At 33.5% G+C, this 16,008-nt stretch overlaps 1 protein-coding gene across 1 annotated transcript; it reads right to left on the bottom strand.

Annotated features, from left to right (window-relative positions):
• Nucleotides 1-8,910: 8,910 nt before the first annotated feature.
• On the bottom strand, nucleotides 8,911-11,239 carry LOC119636123 (actin-57B). Its single transcript, XM_038031273.1, has 2 exons — nucleotides 11,073-11,239; nucleotides 8,911-10,195 (listed from the first exon to the last, which is right to left on the bottom strand). The coding sequence occupies exons 1-2, from the start codon at nucleotides 11,110-11,112 to the stop codon at nucleotides 9,105-9,107; spliced, it is 1,131 nt and encodes a 376-aa protein (XP_037887201.1). The 5' UTR covers nucleotides 11,113-11,239; the 3' UTR covers nucleotides 8,911-9,104.
• Between the last annotated feature and the right edge of the window lie 4,769 nt (nucleotides 11,240-16,008).

The raw sequence follows: 16,008 nt of genomic DNA, 5'->3' as shown, positions 1-16,008 counted from the left end.
AAAAAAGCTTTGAAATTTTAATTGGCGGAAAAAAATAACATTATTTTATCTTAACAAAATGTTTTAAATCGTTTATTTATGTAACTTGCTAAATACACACATCAGAAAAAATTAAATATTATCTAAAAATATTTTTAAAGCGGATATTAAAGAAAAAAAAATCCTTCGCATCTCATGGAAATTGTGTTCAATTGATTTAAAGTTTGCATATCAAAGACCCTTTACAACTCGATTGTTCCATATGAATGCGGGCAATGGAATGGATTTACCCATCTGCCTTACTCGAAAGAATATGAAATCCATTTTCAGATTTTTTTTAATCTATAAGATCAAAAGCTAAACTTTTCCAAACGCGGTATAAATCTATCAAAATTTGATTTCTAAAAAGTAGTTTTGATAATCATTCACACATTTCAGCAAAAATATAACTTAAGTCTTTCTGACCGTCACTGTGTTACACGAATAGGACGCATTCCTTGAGTGATTTGTCGTTAAAAAGAAATATGTTTCATTAGCACAGGGACTTCCCCAACAATATTTTAAGCGGGTTGTACCAGAATAGTACTTAAGAAGCTATCAACAAATATTATCGTAAGTCCAAAACTATTAAAGTTTCCTGAAACAACTATACAAACTATTTATGAATATATTTTCAATTACCTGAAGGTAACGAAACGAAAGACGTTTTCTCGGTGAAGACGATTACAGTGATCCTTTCCATCCCTACCACTAATTCCTTAGTTAACATGCACCAAGGAAGAAAGTTACATTCACCCGTGACCGAATCTTGTATATCTATTAGCGCTATTCTGAAAAAGACTAAAAAAAACTAAAATTTCGTGTTGTATATTACAGCGTTGGCGCGTTCTAATTTTGTGAAATGAAAGGGAAAATTTATATAGTGTATGCGGTATAGCTTATGAGTAACGAGCAAAAAATACAAGAACAATGATGATCCCACTTTCTGCTACATTATAAACACGTCCTTTCAAACTTTTTCCCAACGTTATCAGCGATGTCTTTATTTTTACGGCTGAGACAGACACGCGGACCTGCTTAGGTGTAATGGTCGAAGATATATGTACTTTATAGGCTTCTTCAAGTGTACTTCGTGGCGTTATAGAGATTTTGACAAAAAAATCAAAATTTCATATTGGGATTTTTTCTACTTTTGAGGAATAACATTATGTGGATTCATATCGCACATCTGTTGCAGTTTATTGTCAACGAGCAGACGACAGAAAAAGCAGCAGTGTTCTTAATTTGATTGTATAAACGTATGGGCATTGTAGGCATGTTCTTTGCCTTGTTAGCGCCATTTTCAAACTCTTTTGCAAATCTGTAAACGATATCTTGTTTTTTGCAAACGGAAGAATGTATACCATAAATACTACACAGTTGGACAGCCGGAGAGATTGACAAACGGATACTTAAGAATGCTTAAGTGCATTCGGAGATTTAGAAATTTGCTGCTATACATTATATAGGCGTTGAAGAATCAAATTTTGATACACTATGATACTGGGTAGGCTTGGTCGATTGTTCCCAATTTTATACATACGTCCCAATGCAACGCGCATAAAATATAAGTTTGAGTTTATGAGTGATGACCAAAAAACCAATTTTTATTCCTTTTGAAACGCAGAGGTGTTCCCAGTTTACGTCGTAATGTAGGCGTCCTCTTCGACTAAGTTGGCCCATTTTGAAAAACTTCCGATATTTTGAGTTAATAGCTTCATCTTTGTGACTGGGAGTATGTTTACAATAGACATTACACAGACGAACAAACGAACATGCTTAACACATGTGATTCACAATTTGATGCTGACTATTGACTATTACTTGTAGCTTGAAGCTGAAGCTTTCTTCTGAGGGCTGTAAACGTTTTGACAAAATGAATATATTTCTCATGGATATCAAAAAGGCATAAAAAGTAATTCCTATTAAAAAATGTTAGTATTTGAAGCACGTCACATTTAGTATTTGAAAAAAAAAAAAGCTAATTAATAATTTTCTCGAGTCCAGTCTATTTTGACATAAGAGGTTATACAAAACTTATATGTCGACCAATACTCTCGACAAAGCAAAGTAATTCTCTTATATATACATATTTCTCGCTTACAGTCTGCTTTGTTTACGGGTCAGTAGTTTCAGGGGGAGGCTACTTTAATTGTTGAGGATGTGAAAGCTTTCAAATCGGTCCACGCAAAATCCCCCCTTCCAATTTTATACAATATTTTTTATCAAATACGTAGGTTGTCGATAAGTTGTTTTCAACATTAGTCACTAGCAAAAGATTGCTTTTTTTAGTGAAAAAATAATCATTAAAAATTTAAAATCCCTTACGTACTGCACTAGCCATAGGCGTTAAAACCAAAGGTTTTATTGTTTTTTTAGATTCAAATTTACTCCAAGAAACGCAGAGGCCGCAGAGAACCTTATATTGAAGAAGTTAGCAAGAATGGCTCTGGCATTGTCATTTTTAATATTTGTCAAAAATGTTTTTCTTCGTTAATTATTATTATTTTATTACCTTTGGTTCCATCCTAAAAAAAATTGCTGAACAAAAATTTGTTTTTAATCCATTCCCCTCTAAGTTCTGTTGAAAATATTATAAACTTGCAACCGTCGTTCTCCAATTTTTCAATTCATACGTGTCATGGCTAAATGATGTTTTCGTCAAATACATGTTTTCATCAAATTCTTCGTGAAAAGGAACCTCAAAGGCTTCAAGTCGAAAGTGGCAATTGTAATTACGTAGCAAGTATAACGAATCGTTAACTTGAGATATTTGATAAACAATATCCACCGTCAGCTTCAAGACGGCATCGCAGAGTCACGTGTGAAAACTTCTGATCTAGGTGAAAATAACGACTACTTTGATTTACGAATCGAACATACTGAGACTTTCATTTGGAAAACCGATTAAACATATGATAGAGATCAAAATGCATTTACCTTAATTGCGTAAAAGACCTTTCTATAAAAAGTATTTATGATTCTTCAATTTTCGCAAAGCAGGCCTTGGTAAAAACAGAATAAAAAACTTAAAAGATATTATAAAAACTATTTTTTGTTCAGCAATAAAGTGATATATAAGCATAAACATTTTAAAAAGTGCTAAGAACGAATGGTTTTCATTAGACACAACGTTACCAACTATTGTCAATGAACTTTATAAAATTCTTATGCAACTCGTAGGCCCGCCCATTTAACTAACTCTTTTCAAGACACTACAAAACGACCTATTTATAGTCGACCTGCCAAACTGAGCGAATGAATGTAGAAGCGAATGTCAAAATTGCGAAGCAATTGAATTGCATAAAACTTTGCGGTAGTTTTCCGAAATTTAGTTCTGATAGAGAATAGCGAGAGAGACTGTCGTTAGGAGGACACAACCTTTGGATCCTTCAAACACTTTGTGAGTATTTCATGGCAAAAAAGAAAGAAGCAAAATAGTCTTAAAAGTTAATTCAATAAGAAGGAATGGAATCCTACTGATGAGGCTGATATTGAGCAAAAAGGTGCGGGCGGATAACTAGCACGTTACCAAATATACAGTAATAGATCCTTATTCGCGCTTCTTTTATTCGCGGTTTCACTATTCGCGGATTAAAAACATGCGACCCAATTCCCATATTTTTGATAAGCAAATTGCTAATGCGACTGCTGCGTATTAGTCTGAATTGAAGAAGCTTTTAAAAACTGCCAAGCAAGAGAAACTTCCAAAATTCTTCAAGCCATTGCCTAAGCCTTAAGATAATTATTCAAAATGTTCAAAACTTCAATTAAATTGATTTTTTTATATATTTGATTTTTTTAATTTTGTCACCTAGGAACGTACCCCATATAATCCCATATCAATTACCATTCGGTATTCACGGTTTCCGTACTCGCGGCATTTTGATGGAACGTATACCCCGCGAATAAGCTTTTAGTGTATACAAATATCAAATATATACATTAGAAGTGGGGTATAATTGCTTGTGAAAGTGTTTCCAACATCCAGAAGCAAACTTCACATTACTTATAGAGTAAATGTATCAGACTCTGAATCGACATCGTCATATCTGTGTGCACACATATTCTCTGTGATACGCATTCTCGTGAACATATCCGTTTCATATATGGCAAATGAATTAGTATTGAAAATCAGCGAAATTGATTAACGTGTTTGCTCACAATGCGAAATAAATACAACAGGAGCGTTTGGTTTTTTTGCTTATTATTAGTAAGCTACGGGACGTAGCTCGATAGAAACTCCGACATACGTTCTATGGATGGTCAAGCAGTAAATAGACAAAAATAGAAAAAATGAACCCATCTCACAGAGTATCGGGATTTAACTTTTTTGCTTATTTTTCGAAAAAAGAAAAAGATTTGAGGTGGTTAATAGCAAAATGGTTGTGCGCTTGATTAACGTAATAATTTCGTTTTTTTATTCTATTTCCGCTCTATTCTATTACAAGATGTTTTAATATGTTGGGTAAGTGCTTTATAGTTTCGTTATTCAGTCATTTATTGCTTTTATGGTGCAAACGTTTGGTGTATCCATAGGTTCTCTTAAAGGGGACACATTATATAACCGTTATCTTCACTTCATTGCTACGAACTTTAAATTGAAATTATTTTCATGTTTTACTAACATTAGACGTTCACGTTTACGTTACATTACTCCAGAAAAAATTTATTGATTAATTGATTGATTAATTGTGTAATGCTAGTGACGTCGACCATGCATTTATTTATTGATTAATTGACTGATTAATTGTGCAATGATAATGATGTCGACCTTGCGTTTATTTACGGTAACAATTTTGCCCGATAAAAACGTGTGATAAACTATATAGGAGGAGTGCATGCCAAGCAAAGAATGTCAGCACAAATAACTCGGTATAGAACGATAATGTAGCCACGAACGCCAAAATTAATCAATTAAAATTTTGTCACAATAATAAAATCACATGACAAGAAATTGTCTGTGCAGGTATGATGGCAAAAAGTAAAGCTTTACCTTGTCCGCATAAACTTATGGGAAAGGACTGACAACATGTCATTAAGTGCAATTATGCTGCTTTGACATAATTAAAATAACAAAATGCACGACAAAAAGAAACTTAAATTAATTGCAAGAGAAACAAACAAGCAATAATAGATGAAGAGGGAGAAGAGCGTAGAACAAATCACATACCAGCTCGCAAATTGTAATATGAGCTCTATTTCTAGTGAAATTGGTGATTGAATGATAGAGAATAAGAGCTTAACAGAGGAGTGAGAGAGACGGAGGGAGAGAGAGAGAGAGAGAGAGAGAGAGAGAGAGAGAGAGAGAAGTGTAAAGATAAGAGAGAAAAATTTTTCTAATTAAGTACGAAGTGTGGAGAGCTGTGTCTACACTTGTTTTAATTGCCTTTACTTGCTCATGTCACGTATACATTTAAATGGAAATAACCGTTATTTTTCTTTTTCGTCTTTCCTTTTCTCTCCCTCTTTCCGCCTTTTACGTTTATCATTAAGAAGCAAAATATATAATTTCAGGCAATTATTTCGTAACTTATCTCAGGCATAAAGTCTCTTTTTATTTTGTTCTTACTCTACCTTTTACTCACGCTAGCTAATCAAAGTTATGTTCTTTACTTTTTGGGGGTAATTTAATGTTGTTATTGTCATAAAATGTTGATTGATGGTTGATTTTTACCACCAACTGCGAAAATTACAGACAACAAACTTGGTCTCAACAAACATGTTTTCTTTTGTTATTAAATTGTATTAAAATTATTCAAAGAAAAATTGCTTACATACGCAAACAAGGTTATGTCCCTTAACAACTTTGTTTTCGAATCTTCATGTCATTTTAACCCATTACTGTACAATTTAATTTGGTTTGCTTTCGTTTTAGAAAGGTTTCCGTGATTGCTTTAAAAAAATATTAAAAATCTTCCATCGGAATTTACGCTTTTGTTCACATTTTACTAATTATTTTCTTATAACTAGAGTATGCAGAAATGCATGTCTAATACATATATCCATTATAAATGTAGATGCATACTTATGCAATAACAAAACATGCACTATATTACTTTTACAGCACAAAATTTGCAACAACAAAATACATACCTTCCAGCGCTTGCGTTGTTTTATAAGAAAGTTTGTGTCTTGACTAGAAACGCTAACAGAGCCCTCAAGTGACCAAAGGCAAAAGTGTATATTGCCGTAATATTTCACTGTAAATCGCAAGCTTCGCTATATATACACTGAAACCAAAATATCTTAAGTATTTTTAAAAAAAAATATATATTTAAATACTTAAAAAATTTTTTAAAAATGTATAAAAAAATTATTAAAATAGGGTATATTTTTTAATATTAAAATAAACGCGCCTTTAACGGTCGTGGATTCACACTTAAAGTACGGTAGAGCTTTCAATAAAGCCAAGAGATAGCCTTACAAGCTAGTGGTTTAAAATTTTAATTTTGATATTCTTTTATCTGCTTAAATTAATTATAATAAAACTAACAAATATTTTACAAAATATCTAAATAATTTTTTAATAAGATTTATAATATTTTATTTATTATTAAAATATTTTATTTATTAAAAGCTGCAATGGTGCAATTATATAAAGGAACATTGCGCAAAAGCACTGTAAAGTTTAAAGTAAACGGTTTCAGTTTTGAAAGAAAACTTTTTTTTATATGTTTGTGCTTTAAATATTACTAAATGTAAATAAATCTAAGTTTTAAACTATGGCAATATAGCTAAGAATACCAAACAGAAACAAGCGGCGAAGACGAACGTAAGTGTACATGTATGACTACTTACAACGTGTAATCCATCGTACTGAGATTCAAACCCATGACCATTGTCGCGAGTCTTGTTCCCTTGGCTATACGGCAAAAACTCTAAGAAATACATGATAAAATATTTTTGAAATGTTTAAATGATATGTTATAAAACCATGAAATGTTTAAATAAAAATAAGTATGGACTAACACTACAGCGGGTTACGGCTCTCCATCAACCTCAGTTCGCTTAACAGATATAATTCATATAACGCCTTTTCAAAATGAGGCCTTATGTTAGAAGTGGTCGAAAAAGTGGTCTGATCTAAACTATTTTCAATAGCCTTCGCCTTCCGAAAAACTTGGGTATACTAAATTTCATCAAAAGTGTCTCGAAATTTGCAAACTACAGGTTGAACACAAGGACGAAGAAGTTTAGACGGGCAGAGGAACGGACGTACAAAAAAACTTAGATATAAAATGGGATCTAACTTAAGTCCTTTCGATTATAGCGTACTACCGGACAATCTTAATATATCCTTGTACCACGAACGCTATAAGTGGTAAATATTTTTGAATATACTAAAAAAAATTAAAAATTTTTTTTTGGATCCTTTAAAAGAAAACCTAAAACATTTCGCATTTCTTCCCGGGCGTTCGCCGTTACTTTTCTCTAGGGAAACTTTACCTTCACACAAAGCAAAAAAAAGATTATTAATTCTACTTCTTTACATTCGTAAATACCAAAGCAGAAACTAACAACAATTTTTCAAAATTTATTTTTAAGAACTTTCTGTTTGTGCCAATAAAAGTAAACTTAAGGCAAAGGTTTTTTGAAGAAAAAAAACTAATGAAGTATGCGATGGCACCCAAAATGGACACAAAACACCAAAGAGAAGAAAGAGAACGTTTATATAAATGCTCTGTTGTGTTACCGTGACCTCAATAAGGGCAATGATTTGTGTTTTTAAAAGCAGTAGCAACGCATAACTTCGTCATTTTCTTTGTTTCGCGCGTATATATTTTGAAAGTATGTTCATAGATTGCATATGATATTGGGTGTAGTCTCCGTCAACAAATGCTTCTAATCTAGTTTAAACCATAAACCAATAAGCCATTCCTTTATAACTGAATATTTCTAGCAGATAGCGATCTAAACTTTGCCTCAAATTTTCGAGACAATCGCGATTAGTCAATAATTTACAGACTATAAGAATTACTTAAGCTTTTTGTGGTGAATAAGTCACGGTACCACTTGAGCACAGTATGAATGCTGTGACCAAAGGGACGACAATTTGTGTAGCTTATTTGTTTAGAAACTGATATCTGAAGGTAATTGAATTTCCATATAATTGAATTGAATTGAAAAGTATAGGAAGAGTTTGGAAAAAATGTAGTAAATTGTATATTGATAACTAATTACATCAGTTTTATACAAATTTGTGAAATACAAAACAAAACAAAGAAGTGCTACTTGATCTCATGCATCGCATAGCTAAAGGTTACCAAAACAATCTTGATCTACGCCTGACTTGGCTTGAAAACTTGGCGAAAAAGTATCGCGAACGCTCTAGTCACCGTGTTATACGTGTAGGAAACATCCGCTGAGTGATTGCTTATATAAAAAAGGAGGGTAAGCACTAATGCATTTTCCTTTCTGATCGTATGCTGCAGGAGATTGACAGTCACATTCCAAAAAATTTGTTGAAGGTTTTACATAAAAATGTTTAACGCTTTACAAATAATAAGTTGGCAAGAAAACAGTTCGTGTACGTTCTTTGTTTTGGCCGTTATCTGCATTTGTCTCTTTCACTCTCTTCAAGAGAGCACAAGCTTTTCTTTCTTTTCGAAGCCGGTGTTTTGACAAGTTGTTAGAATATTGTGAAGATATTAGAAAAGGAATATTTTGTTTCTTTCATTTCTCTAATAAAAATTTTTTTTATTTATTTTCAATAAAATTATATAAAAATATTCTGTTACTGTTCGACTTTTTTTTAAACACATTCTAACATTATTGTACATATGTAGCAAAAAAAAGACAAACTGTAAAATAAAATAAAAATTTCCCCTTAAAAATTAACAAATTTATTACTCGTATTATATTATTATTATAATTAATATCATCTATACACACACAAGCGAACAAATAAACAAAAAAGAAACTTCACGGGTGTCGTAGATATCAAGAGAACACAAATTTCTGACAAAACAAGTTGAACGGTGGTAAACATTAAGGGAACTGGGACATAAAGTGTATATTCAGTCATAAAAATAATATCTAGAACCAAAGAAACATCGTTTGTTGCGGCGGGCTGTCTAATGGGCTTAGAAGCATTTGCGGTGAACAATACCGGGACCAGATTCATCGTATTCTTCCTTGGAGATCCACATCTGTTGAAAGGTGGAGAGGGAAGCCAAAATGGAACCACCAATCCAGACGGAGTATTTACGTTCGGGGGGAGCAATGATCTTAATCTTGATGGTTGAAGGAGCCAAAGCAGTAATTTCCTTTTGCATGCGATCAGCAATACCGGGATACATGGTAGTACCGCCAGACATGACAATATTGGCATACAAGTCTTTGCGGATATCAACATCGCACTTCATAATTGAGTTGTAAACGGTTTCGTGAATGCCGCAAGATTCCATACCCAAGAATGAAGGCTGGAAGAGCGATTCAGGGCAACGGAAACGTTCATTACCAATGGTGATGACTTGACCGTCAGGGAGTTCATAAGATTTCTCTAAAGAGGTAGAGGCAGCTGCAGTAGCCATTTCTTGTTCAAAGTCCAAAGCAACATAACACAATTTCTCCTTGATGTCACGCACAATTTCGCGTTCAGCGGTTGTAGTGAACGAGTAGCCACGTTCAGTCAGTATCTTCATTAAATAATCGGTTAAATCACGACCAGCCAAATCCAAACGGAGGATAGCGTGGGGCAAAGCATAGCCTTCGTAGATGGGTACAGTGTGTGAAACACCATCACCAGAGTCCAATACAATACCAGTTGTACGACCGGAAGCGTAAAGAGAGAGTACAGCCTGAATGGCGACATACATGGCAGGAGAGTTAAAAGTTTCGAACATGATTTGTGTCATCTTCTCACGATTAGCTTTTGGATTGAGGGGTGCTTCCGTCAACAAGACGGGATGTTCTTCGGGAGCAACACGTAATTCATTATAGAATGTGTGATGCCAGATTTTCTCCATATCATCCCAATTGGTAATAATACCATGTTCGATGGGATATTTAAGGGTCAAGATACCTCTCTTGGATTGAGCTTCATCGCCAACGTACGAATCCTTTTGGCCCATACCAACCATTACGCCTTGATGGCGGGGGCGACCTACAATTGAGGGAAACACGGCACGCGGAGCATCATCACCAGCGAAACCGGCTTTGCACATACCAGAGCCTAAAAGAGTTTATGAAATGAAGAGAAGGCCATTGAAAAGAAAAATTGAAGTAAAGTTCATAAGTCAAAACGAACTATAGTTCGGTTTTCATAGCGCTTGACACGTGTATAAAAAAAAAGTGTAAGCACTATTGTGAGACACTGTCCATCACCACATAACCTGCACAGCTTCGCTTAATACAATTGTTCTCAAAGCAAAGCTTTTGATGGGAAGTCATCGACTTAGTGATCCGGTCTGAACTATTTTCAATAGTAGTCATCCCTTCTTCAAAAATCTCATGTAGGTAGAACACAAGAAAGTAAAATGGACAGGCGGACAAACAAGTCTAAATCAATTCAGAAACTGATTGTGAATCTCTCGGTACAACAAAAGGTGAGTCTATCTCAAGTCTTTTTGGATGTTCCATATGTCCGCACAAACTTAATATACTTTTGTACCCTAAGTACTGTAGGATAAAATAAGGCAAAGCCAAAAAAACAAAAAAAAAAGAATTTATTAAGCGAACGTTTAAAGTCCCTATTGAGTAAAAAATAATTCCACATTGGTTATTTTTCAAGTCCGACTATAAATAGTTAGCATGTTGCCAAATTTCATTATGCCAGGCTGTCACTTTTCTTAGGCATCCTTTATGCCGAGGGAGTAAAAAATTCCACTTTAAGAATAACGAAAGAGAAACTGTACGAAGACAATTCATTTCGAAATTTTTCGGTGTGATATTAATTTCACTTAATTTTCTTAAATTAATTTCTTGCATTTTTTTTTCTCCTAAAAGAACATTTCAATATCTTTCCACGCACACTAATATCACTTTAAATGTCCTTAAGTTGAATAATTAAGTTGAATATATCCATTTTTTTTATGGAGGATAAGATGTACCATTATCAACGACTAAAGCAGCAACCTCATCGTCACACATTTTGAATTTTTTTTTTTTACTGTTGGGCTAACGAATGCGAAGGATTATCCAAGTATTATACTATGTGTACGCTTTGGAACACAACTGACTGACTGAATGTATAGGCACAACGTTTACCAGATTTTATACCACAAAAAAATAAATGAGAAAAAATCCACGCGAAATAGAAATTAAAAAAGAAGATGAAAGGAAAAAGCAAAAAATATATTGACAAAAATATTTATCAAAATGTATCCATTCATCGCGATCTCTATACATAGAGGCAACAGTGTCGGTGTGTATGTGCGAGCTCTTACAAAATCCAAAACGTCAGATAAATCGCCTCCACCTCGGCTACCGCTTACTAAAAATTTTCTTTATCATTCGAAAGCAACGCATACATATAAACATTTTCTTTTTGAGAGCATACTACTATAGTCGTGGTATATGGCGTCGTTTTTGTTTCTGTTTCTATTTTTGTTGTTGTTATTATTGTTATTTTAGTTTTGAATAATCATCTGCGAACTTTTTTTTTCTCTTTTTCCATTATTATGGCAACGCAAGGATCGTTGCTAAATATAGTTAGCCCCACACATTCATAACTGTAAACATCATTATTACCGTCTCGCGTATTTGGAGAAATTTTGATTTTCTGTTTCATTTTATCTCTCTCTCTTCTCTTATTCTTTGCTCAACTCTTTCACAATTTAATCAAACATTTGCTTTGCTTATTTATCTTCGCCACGGTTAGCGCGGCGGTATGTTTGACGGCAAGAGTCCAAAAAAGTAGCCGTATATGGCAAGAGGCGATTGCTTGCTAGTGAACATGCTGGACATGAGTAAAATAAAAATTTGTGGAATTTCTATTCGACTGTTTTCCTTCAATTTTCTCACAAGACTGCAGAGGGCGGGGGAGGAAAAGCGTTCGTTTAGTTCTATAAATATTTCGAATATTTGGCTTTTTTTTTCTCTCCTAAATTTATTCAAACATATCGTGCATTTAAAAAGTAATGTTAATTCTATTTTGATTTATATTTTTGGGACATTTGCTTATTAATTATAAGATCATCATTATTCTGATATCCGTGCGAAGATATTAAAAATTCTTTTTAGGTTAACATCATTTTCTTTGCAAAACAGTAGCATATGTTTTCTTACCTTTCATTGTTAATTCGTTATTATTAAAATTCGTCTTCAAAGCATAAGCATACTTATGTATTACTACTTTTAGGTCTCGAATAAACCAACAGGCCAACTCTTTCAAATCCGCATACTCGTTAACTGACAATGCCGCTACCCTAAGGGGATACGAAATGTGGTAACGTTAATACAGTTTCTAACGTAGCGTTCAAAGGCCTTCCATGTTATATTCGGAGCAACAGTTGCCGACAAAAGTTTGGAATACATTGCATAATAAAATTCGGAACGTTTATCTAATCAGTCTGGATAAAAGTTATGAAAAAACTTTTGCATATTTAATACCCGCTGATAAACGACATCCCTTCTAACCTGGATTTGTGATTGCTAGTGTCACAATATTTTAGATTTCAAAGCAATTAGTAAACAACTTAAAAGTGTACACGGTACAATAATTTACTTAATTTACAAAAGAATCCTTACCTTCCGTTCAGCACCTCCGCAAAGCTAATGCAATATAATAATAGCATTGGGAAAATTTATTCAGAGACATTTTGTCATTTTTTTTTAAATTTCTCTTTTCATCGAAAGTGCATTTTCTTTACGTGCACTTTGCATTTCTATGTCACAATCCAATCAATGTTACCCGACAAGTAACATCAAGCATCAGCTGGTGAACAAAATTTCATGAATCTTTTTCCCCAAAGCAATATATACCAGTGCACAATTTCTGGCGGGCTACAACTTGACAACTTCAGGCATACCACATCAGCGTAATTATAATCGAAATTTCCCTTACCTTAGACTAAACTGGCTACACCAGTTTGGACGTAGAGCTGCAATCCATACATTTTGCGAAAATGTGATCTAAAATCCGTAGAATGTTTTCGAAAAGTTGAAGTCATTATCATTATTGTCATTAATTTGGTCAGAGAAAGAATTTCTGAAGTTCTGAAGTTCTAATTATGAACAAAATTTTGTTGTATTTATAATCTGCGATCACTATGGAGTACAATTGGGTTTAATAAATTTGTTTACTTCTAAGTGTATAGCGGGATTGTGCACAAAATTTTTTTCATAATCAATTGCACTTTAAACACGACAAGCTATCGCATGTACTCAAGATAACTGAAACACACTCTACGGAATATAACAAATATTTTGGTCCTAAGAAGACTTGCGAATTTATATCAGTTATTCAACTTAAAATAAGATTGCTGGTAGTGGAAAAGCTTTATCAATTTTGCTAATTTATACTGATAATAGGCGTGGCTCTCAAAATATGTTTGAAAATATTTCTCCCGGCTTTCATTGAAGCTAAAACTTTCAAAAATCACTTCGTGCATGTACCCACTAGTATAAAGGTCTTGTTAATTTTATTAACTTAAAATAAGTATAGGTGTGGCTCTCTTTAGAAAGTATTTTCATTAAATTTCACTAAAATTATTACATTTTTGGGAAAGTACTACGCACTCTAACAGCGCTAGGAGATTGTTTGCAACAGGGGGGGAGGTGCTCATTCGATGCTTGAGTAGTTCATACAAGAATAATGCGTGGTCTAGCTTTTAATTTGCACATCAATTTATCATCAATCCTTAAACCTTTGGGGCACCCGTACTGAAGAGGGCCTTTAAATTTTTAAATACACAAAAGTATATGATTTATAAAAAATTAAAAAACTTACTGCCATAAGCATGCAAATCGAGAAGTTCTCTCTTAATATTGGAGATGTTGCCAATGGGCACATCGATTATTATAGGTTATTGTAGGTTTAAAATATTATTCATGATTATCCTATTGGGCCTGGCTTTTCTCATTTTGAGCCAAAGCTTTCCGATGCACGAAAACATCTACCAGAACTTGAGAGATGTCTTTCAATTTTTTCAGATTCAACAATCGAAGGAAAAACATACGCACCGACAAAAAAAGGAATTTATGCACCATGTTTCAGTTTTCGAGTTTAACCTTTACGTGAACCTGGGAGATCCAACAAAAGAAAGAGATATTGATCCACGACGAATGATTGAATGATGATTACGATGATCCAAACCACTAATATGAGTTTAGCGTTGCAGATTTTAAACTTAACTTTCACGTAAATGTGGAGGATTCAATAATATGCGGAAAGGCGCGCATATGGACAAGCGGAGTAAATGGGGATAAATGAGTTTTGAAAAAACTTGGGTTTATCTATCCGAAGTAATAGTACTCCGATTAGAATCCGAAGCAATACAAATCCTGAATAGTTGTGGGACCTTTAAAGATAAAATTCATTTGATTTATATTGAAAAGCAACCGACATGTAATATTTATTTCATATTTTCATATGCTGAATTATAATTTGATTATAACACAAATTTAAATTCTAGTCAAATTAAGCGCAACATTTTTCGCTCACATAGTGCATAATGTGAAATGAAAAAATTCTTAACCTATGAATAAGGAATGGGACATCAAAAAATACTAAAGAAAGAGAAATTTAGGGCCATGAATCATTGTACATAACGATGGCGGATATGTTGATTTGATCCGAAAGTCTGTAACGTCCAACTTGAGTTTTATACTAAGACCAGAAAAAAAATTGTCATTTTGAGAATTCAAATCACTTATTTTATATAATATTTGGAAATATATACAATCACTTATTTTATATAATTTAGTTTTATTATATTTAACAAAATTATTAAAAATATTATTTTATTTTGTTACATTTCGTAATGAAGTATAGGAAAATGAAAAGAAAACATAGAAAAAAAGCCGATTATTTTAACTGTAAAGTAAAGGCTTTTTAATCGCTATACTATGTTCAATAATTATGAAAAGCGCATGTAAAAAGTTAGATGAATGCGACTAATCGTTATAATGGACGTTCCAGTTTGTAAACTAATAAGCCAAGTGGTAAGAATTTTTTTCTGGATTATTAATATCGGGTTGTAACAAGAAACCTCAAAGAAAAAATTGTTGGCACTTTTTTCACCAAATTGCAAGCATTAATTTTCTTAAAGAGCTTTATTAAAGTATATAAATATAATTTCAATTGATTTTGAGCCATTTGTCATATTTATTATAAAATCATTATGCCGCTATCGTAGAACCTCTGGGCTTTCAAAAAAAGGGGTCGTTTAAACTTGGCTTTATACCATTAAGAGAGTCCTGCAAAGGGCAAAACCAGCTTCAGGCTATACGGTGTGTGATATACTAAAATATCCCAACTAACTTTGCTTCGTGTCATCGAAAACATTTGTGTACTGGCGTTGTTTGTGTGTGTGTGTTTGCACTAATCAATTCTAGACATTTTACTTCAATTGCACGCTTTACTGCCTTTAGTTGGTAACAGTAGAGGGCGAAATCAATCGTCTAATTAAGTTGAGGCATCCCATGATTGCTTTGAAATCCCACCCGATACAACATATTACCTTATTTCGTCTCAATTCAAACTTGGCCGTGGTTTGTGCAGGCTCGTCCGTTTCGGGCGACGACATTTTTCGCACATTATTTGTTATTTGCTAATGTGATAGCCAAATATCGAGCTTGCTTTCGCACCCGAGCTTACGCAAACGGTTCCAAACGGATCGTATCCGATCTTCCTTAGTTTTTCAAAGATATTCAGCGACTTTCTGGTCAACTGACCGCAAAGAAATTTTAAGAGAAGGAATGATAAAACGATATGCGAACTGTTGATTTTATTAAAAGCACAGGCAACGTAGGCATAAACCCGACGATTGATGTTACAAGCCTGCTGAGTATGATCACAATGATGTTGTAAAATATAACGATTCT

The sequence above is a fragment of the Glossina fuscipes genome, unplaced genomic scaffold (genome assembly GCF_014805625.2).
Source record: "Glossina fuscipes isolate IAEA_lab_2018 unplaced genomic scaffold, Yale_Gfus_2 28, whole genome shotgun sequence".
In the NCBI taxonomy this organism is placed as follows: domain Eukaryota; kingdom Metazoa; phylum Arthropoda; class Insecta; order Diptera; family Glossinidae; genus Glossina; species Glossina fuscipes.
Note: the sequence above shows the minus strand (reverse complement) of the source record. Positions and strands in the feature narration are given on the sequence as shown.

Excerpts from the sequence above, each read along its gene's own strand:
- LOC119636123 (XM_038031273.1), bottom strand. The coding sequence starts at position 11,112 with ATGTGTGACGATGAGGTTGCTGCTTTAGTCGTTGATAATG. Across the intron at positions 10,196-11,072 it reads TGCTTTAGTCGTTGATAATG|GCTCTGGTATGTGCAAAGCC; the intron begins GTACATCTTATC and ends AAACTCTTTTAG.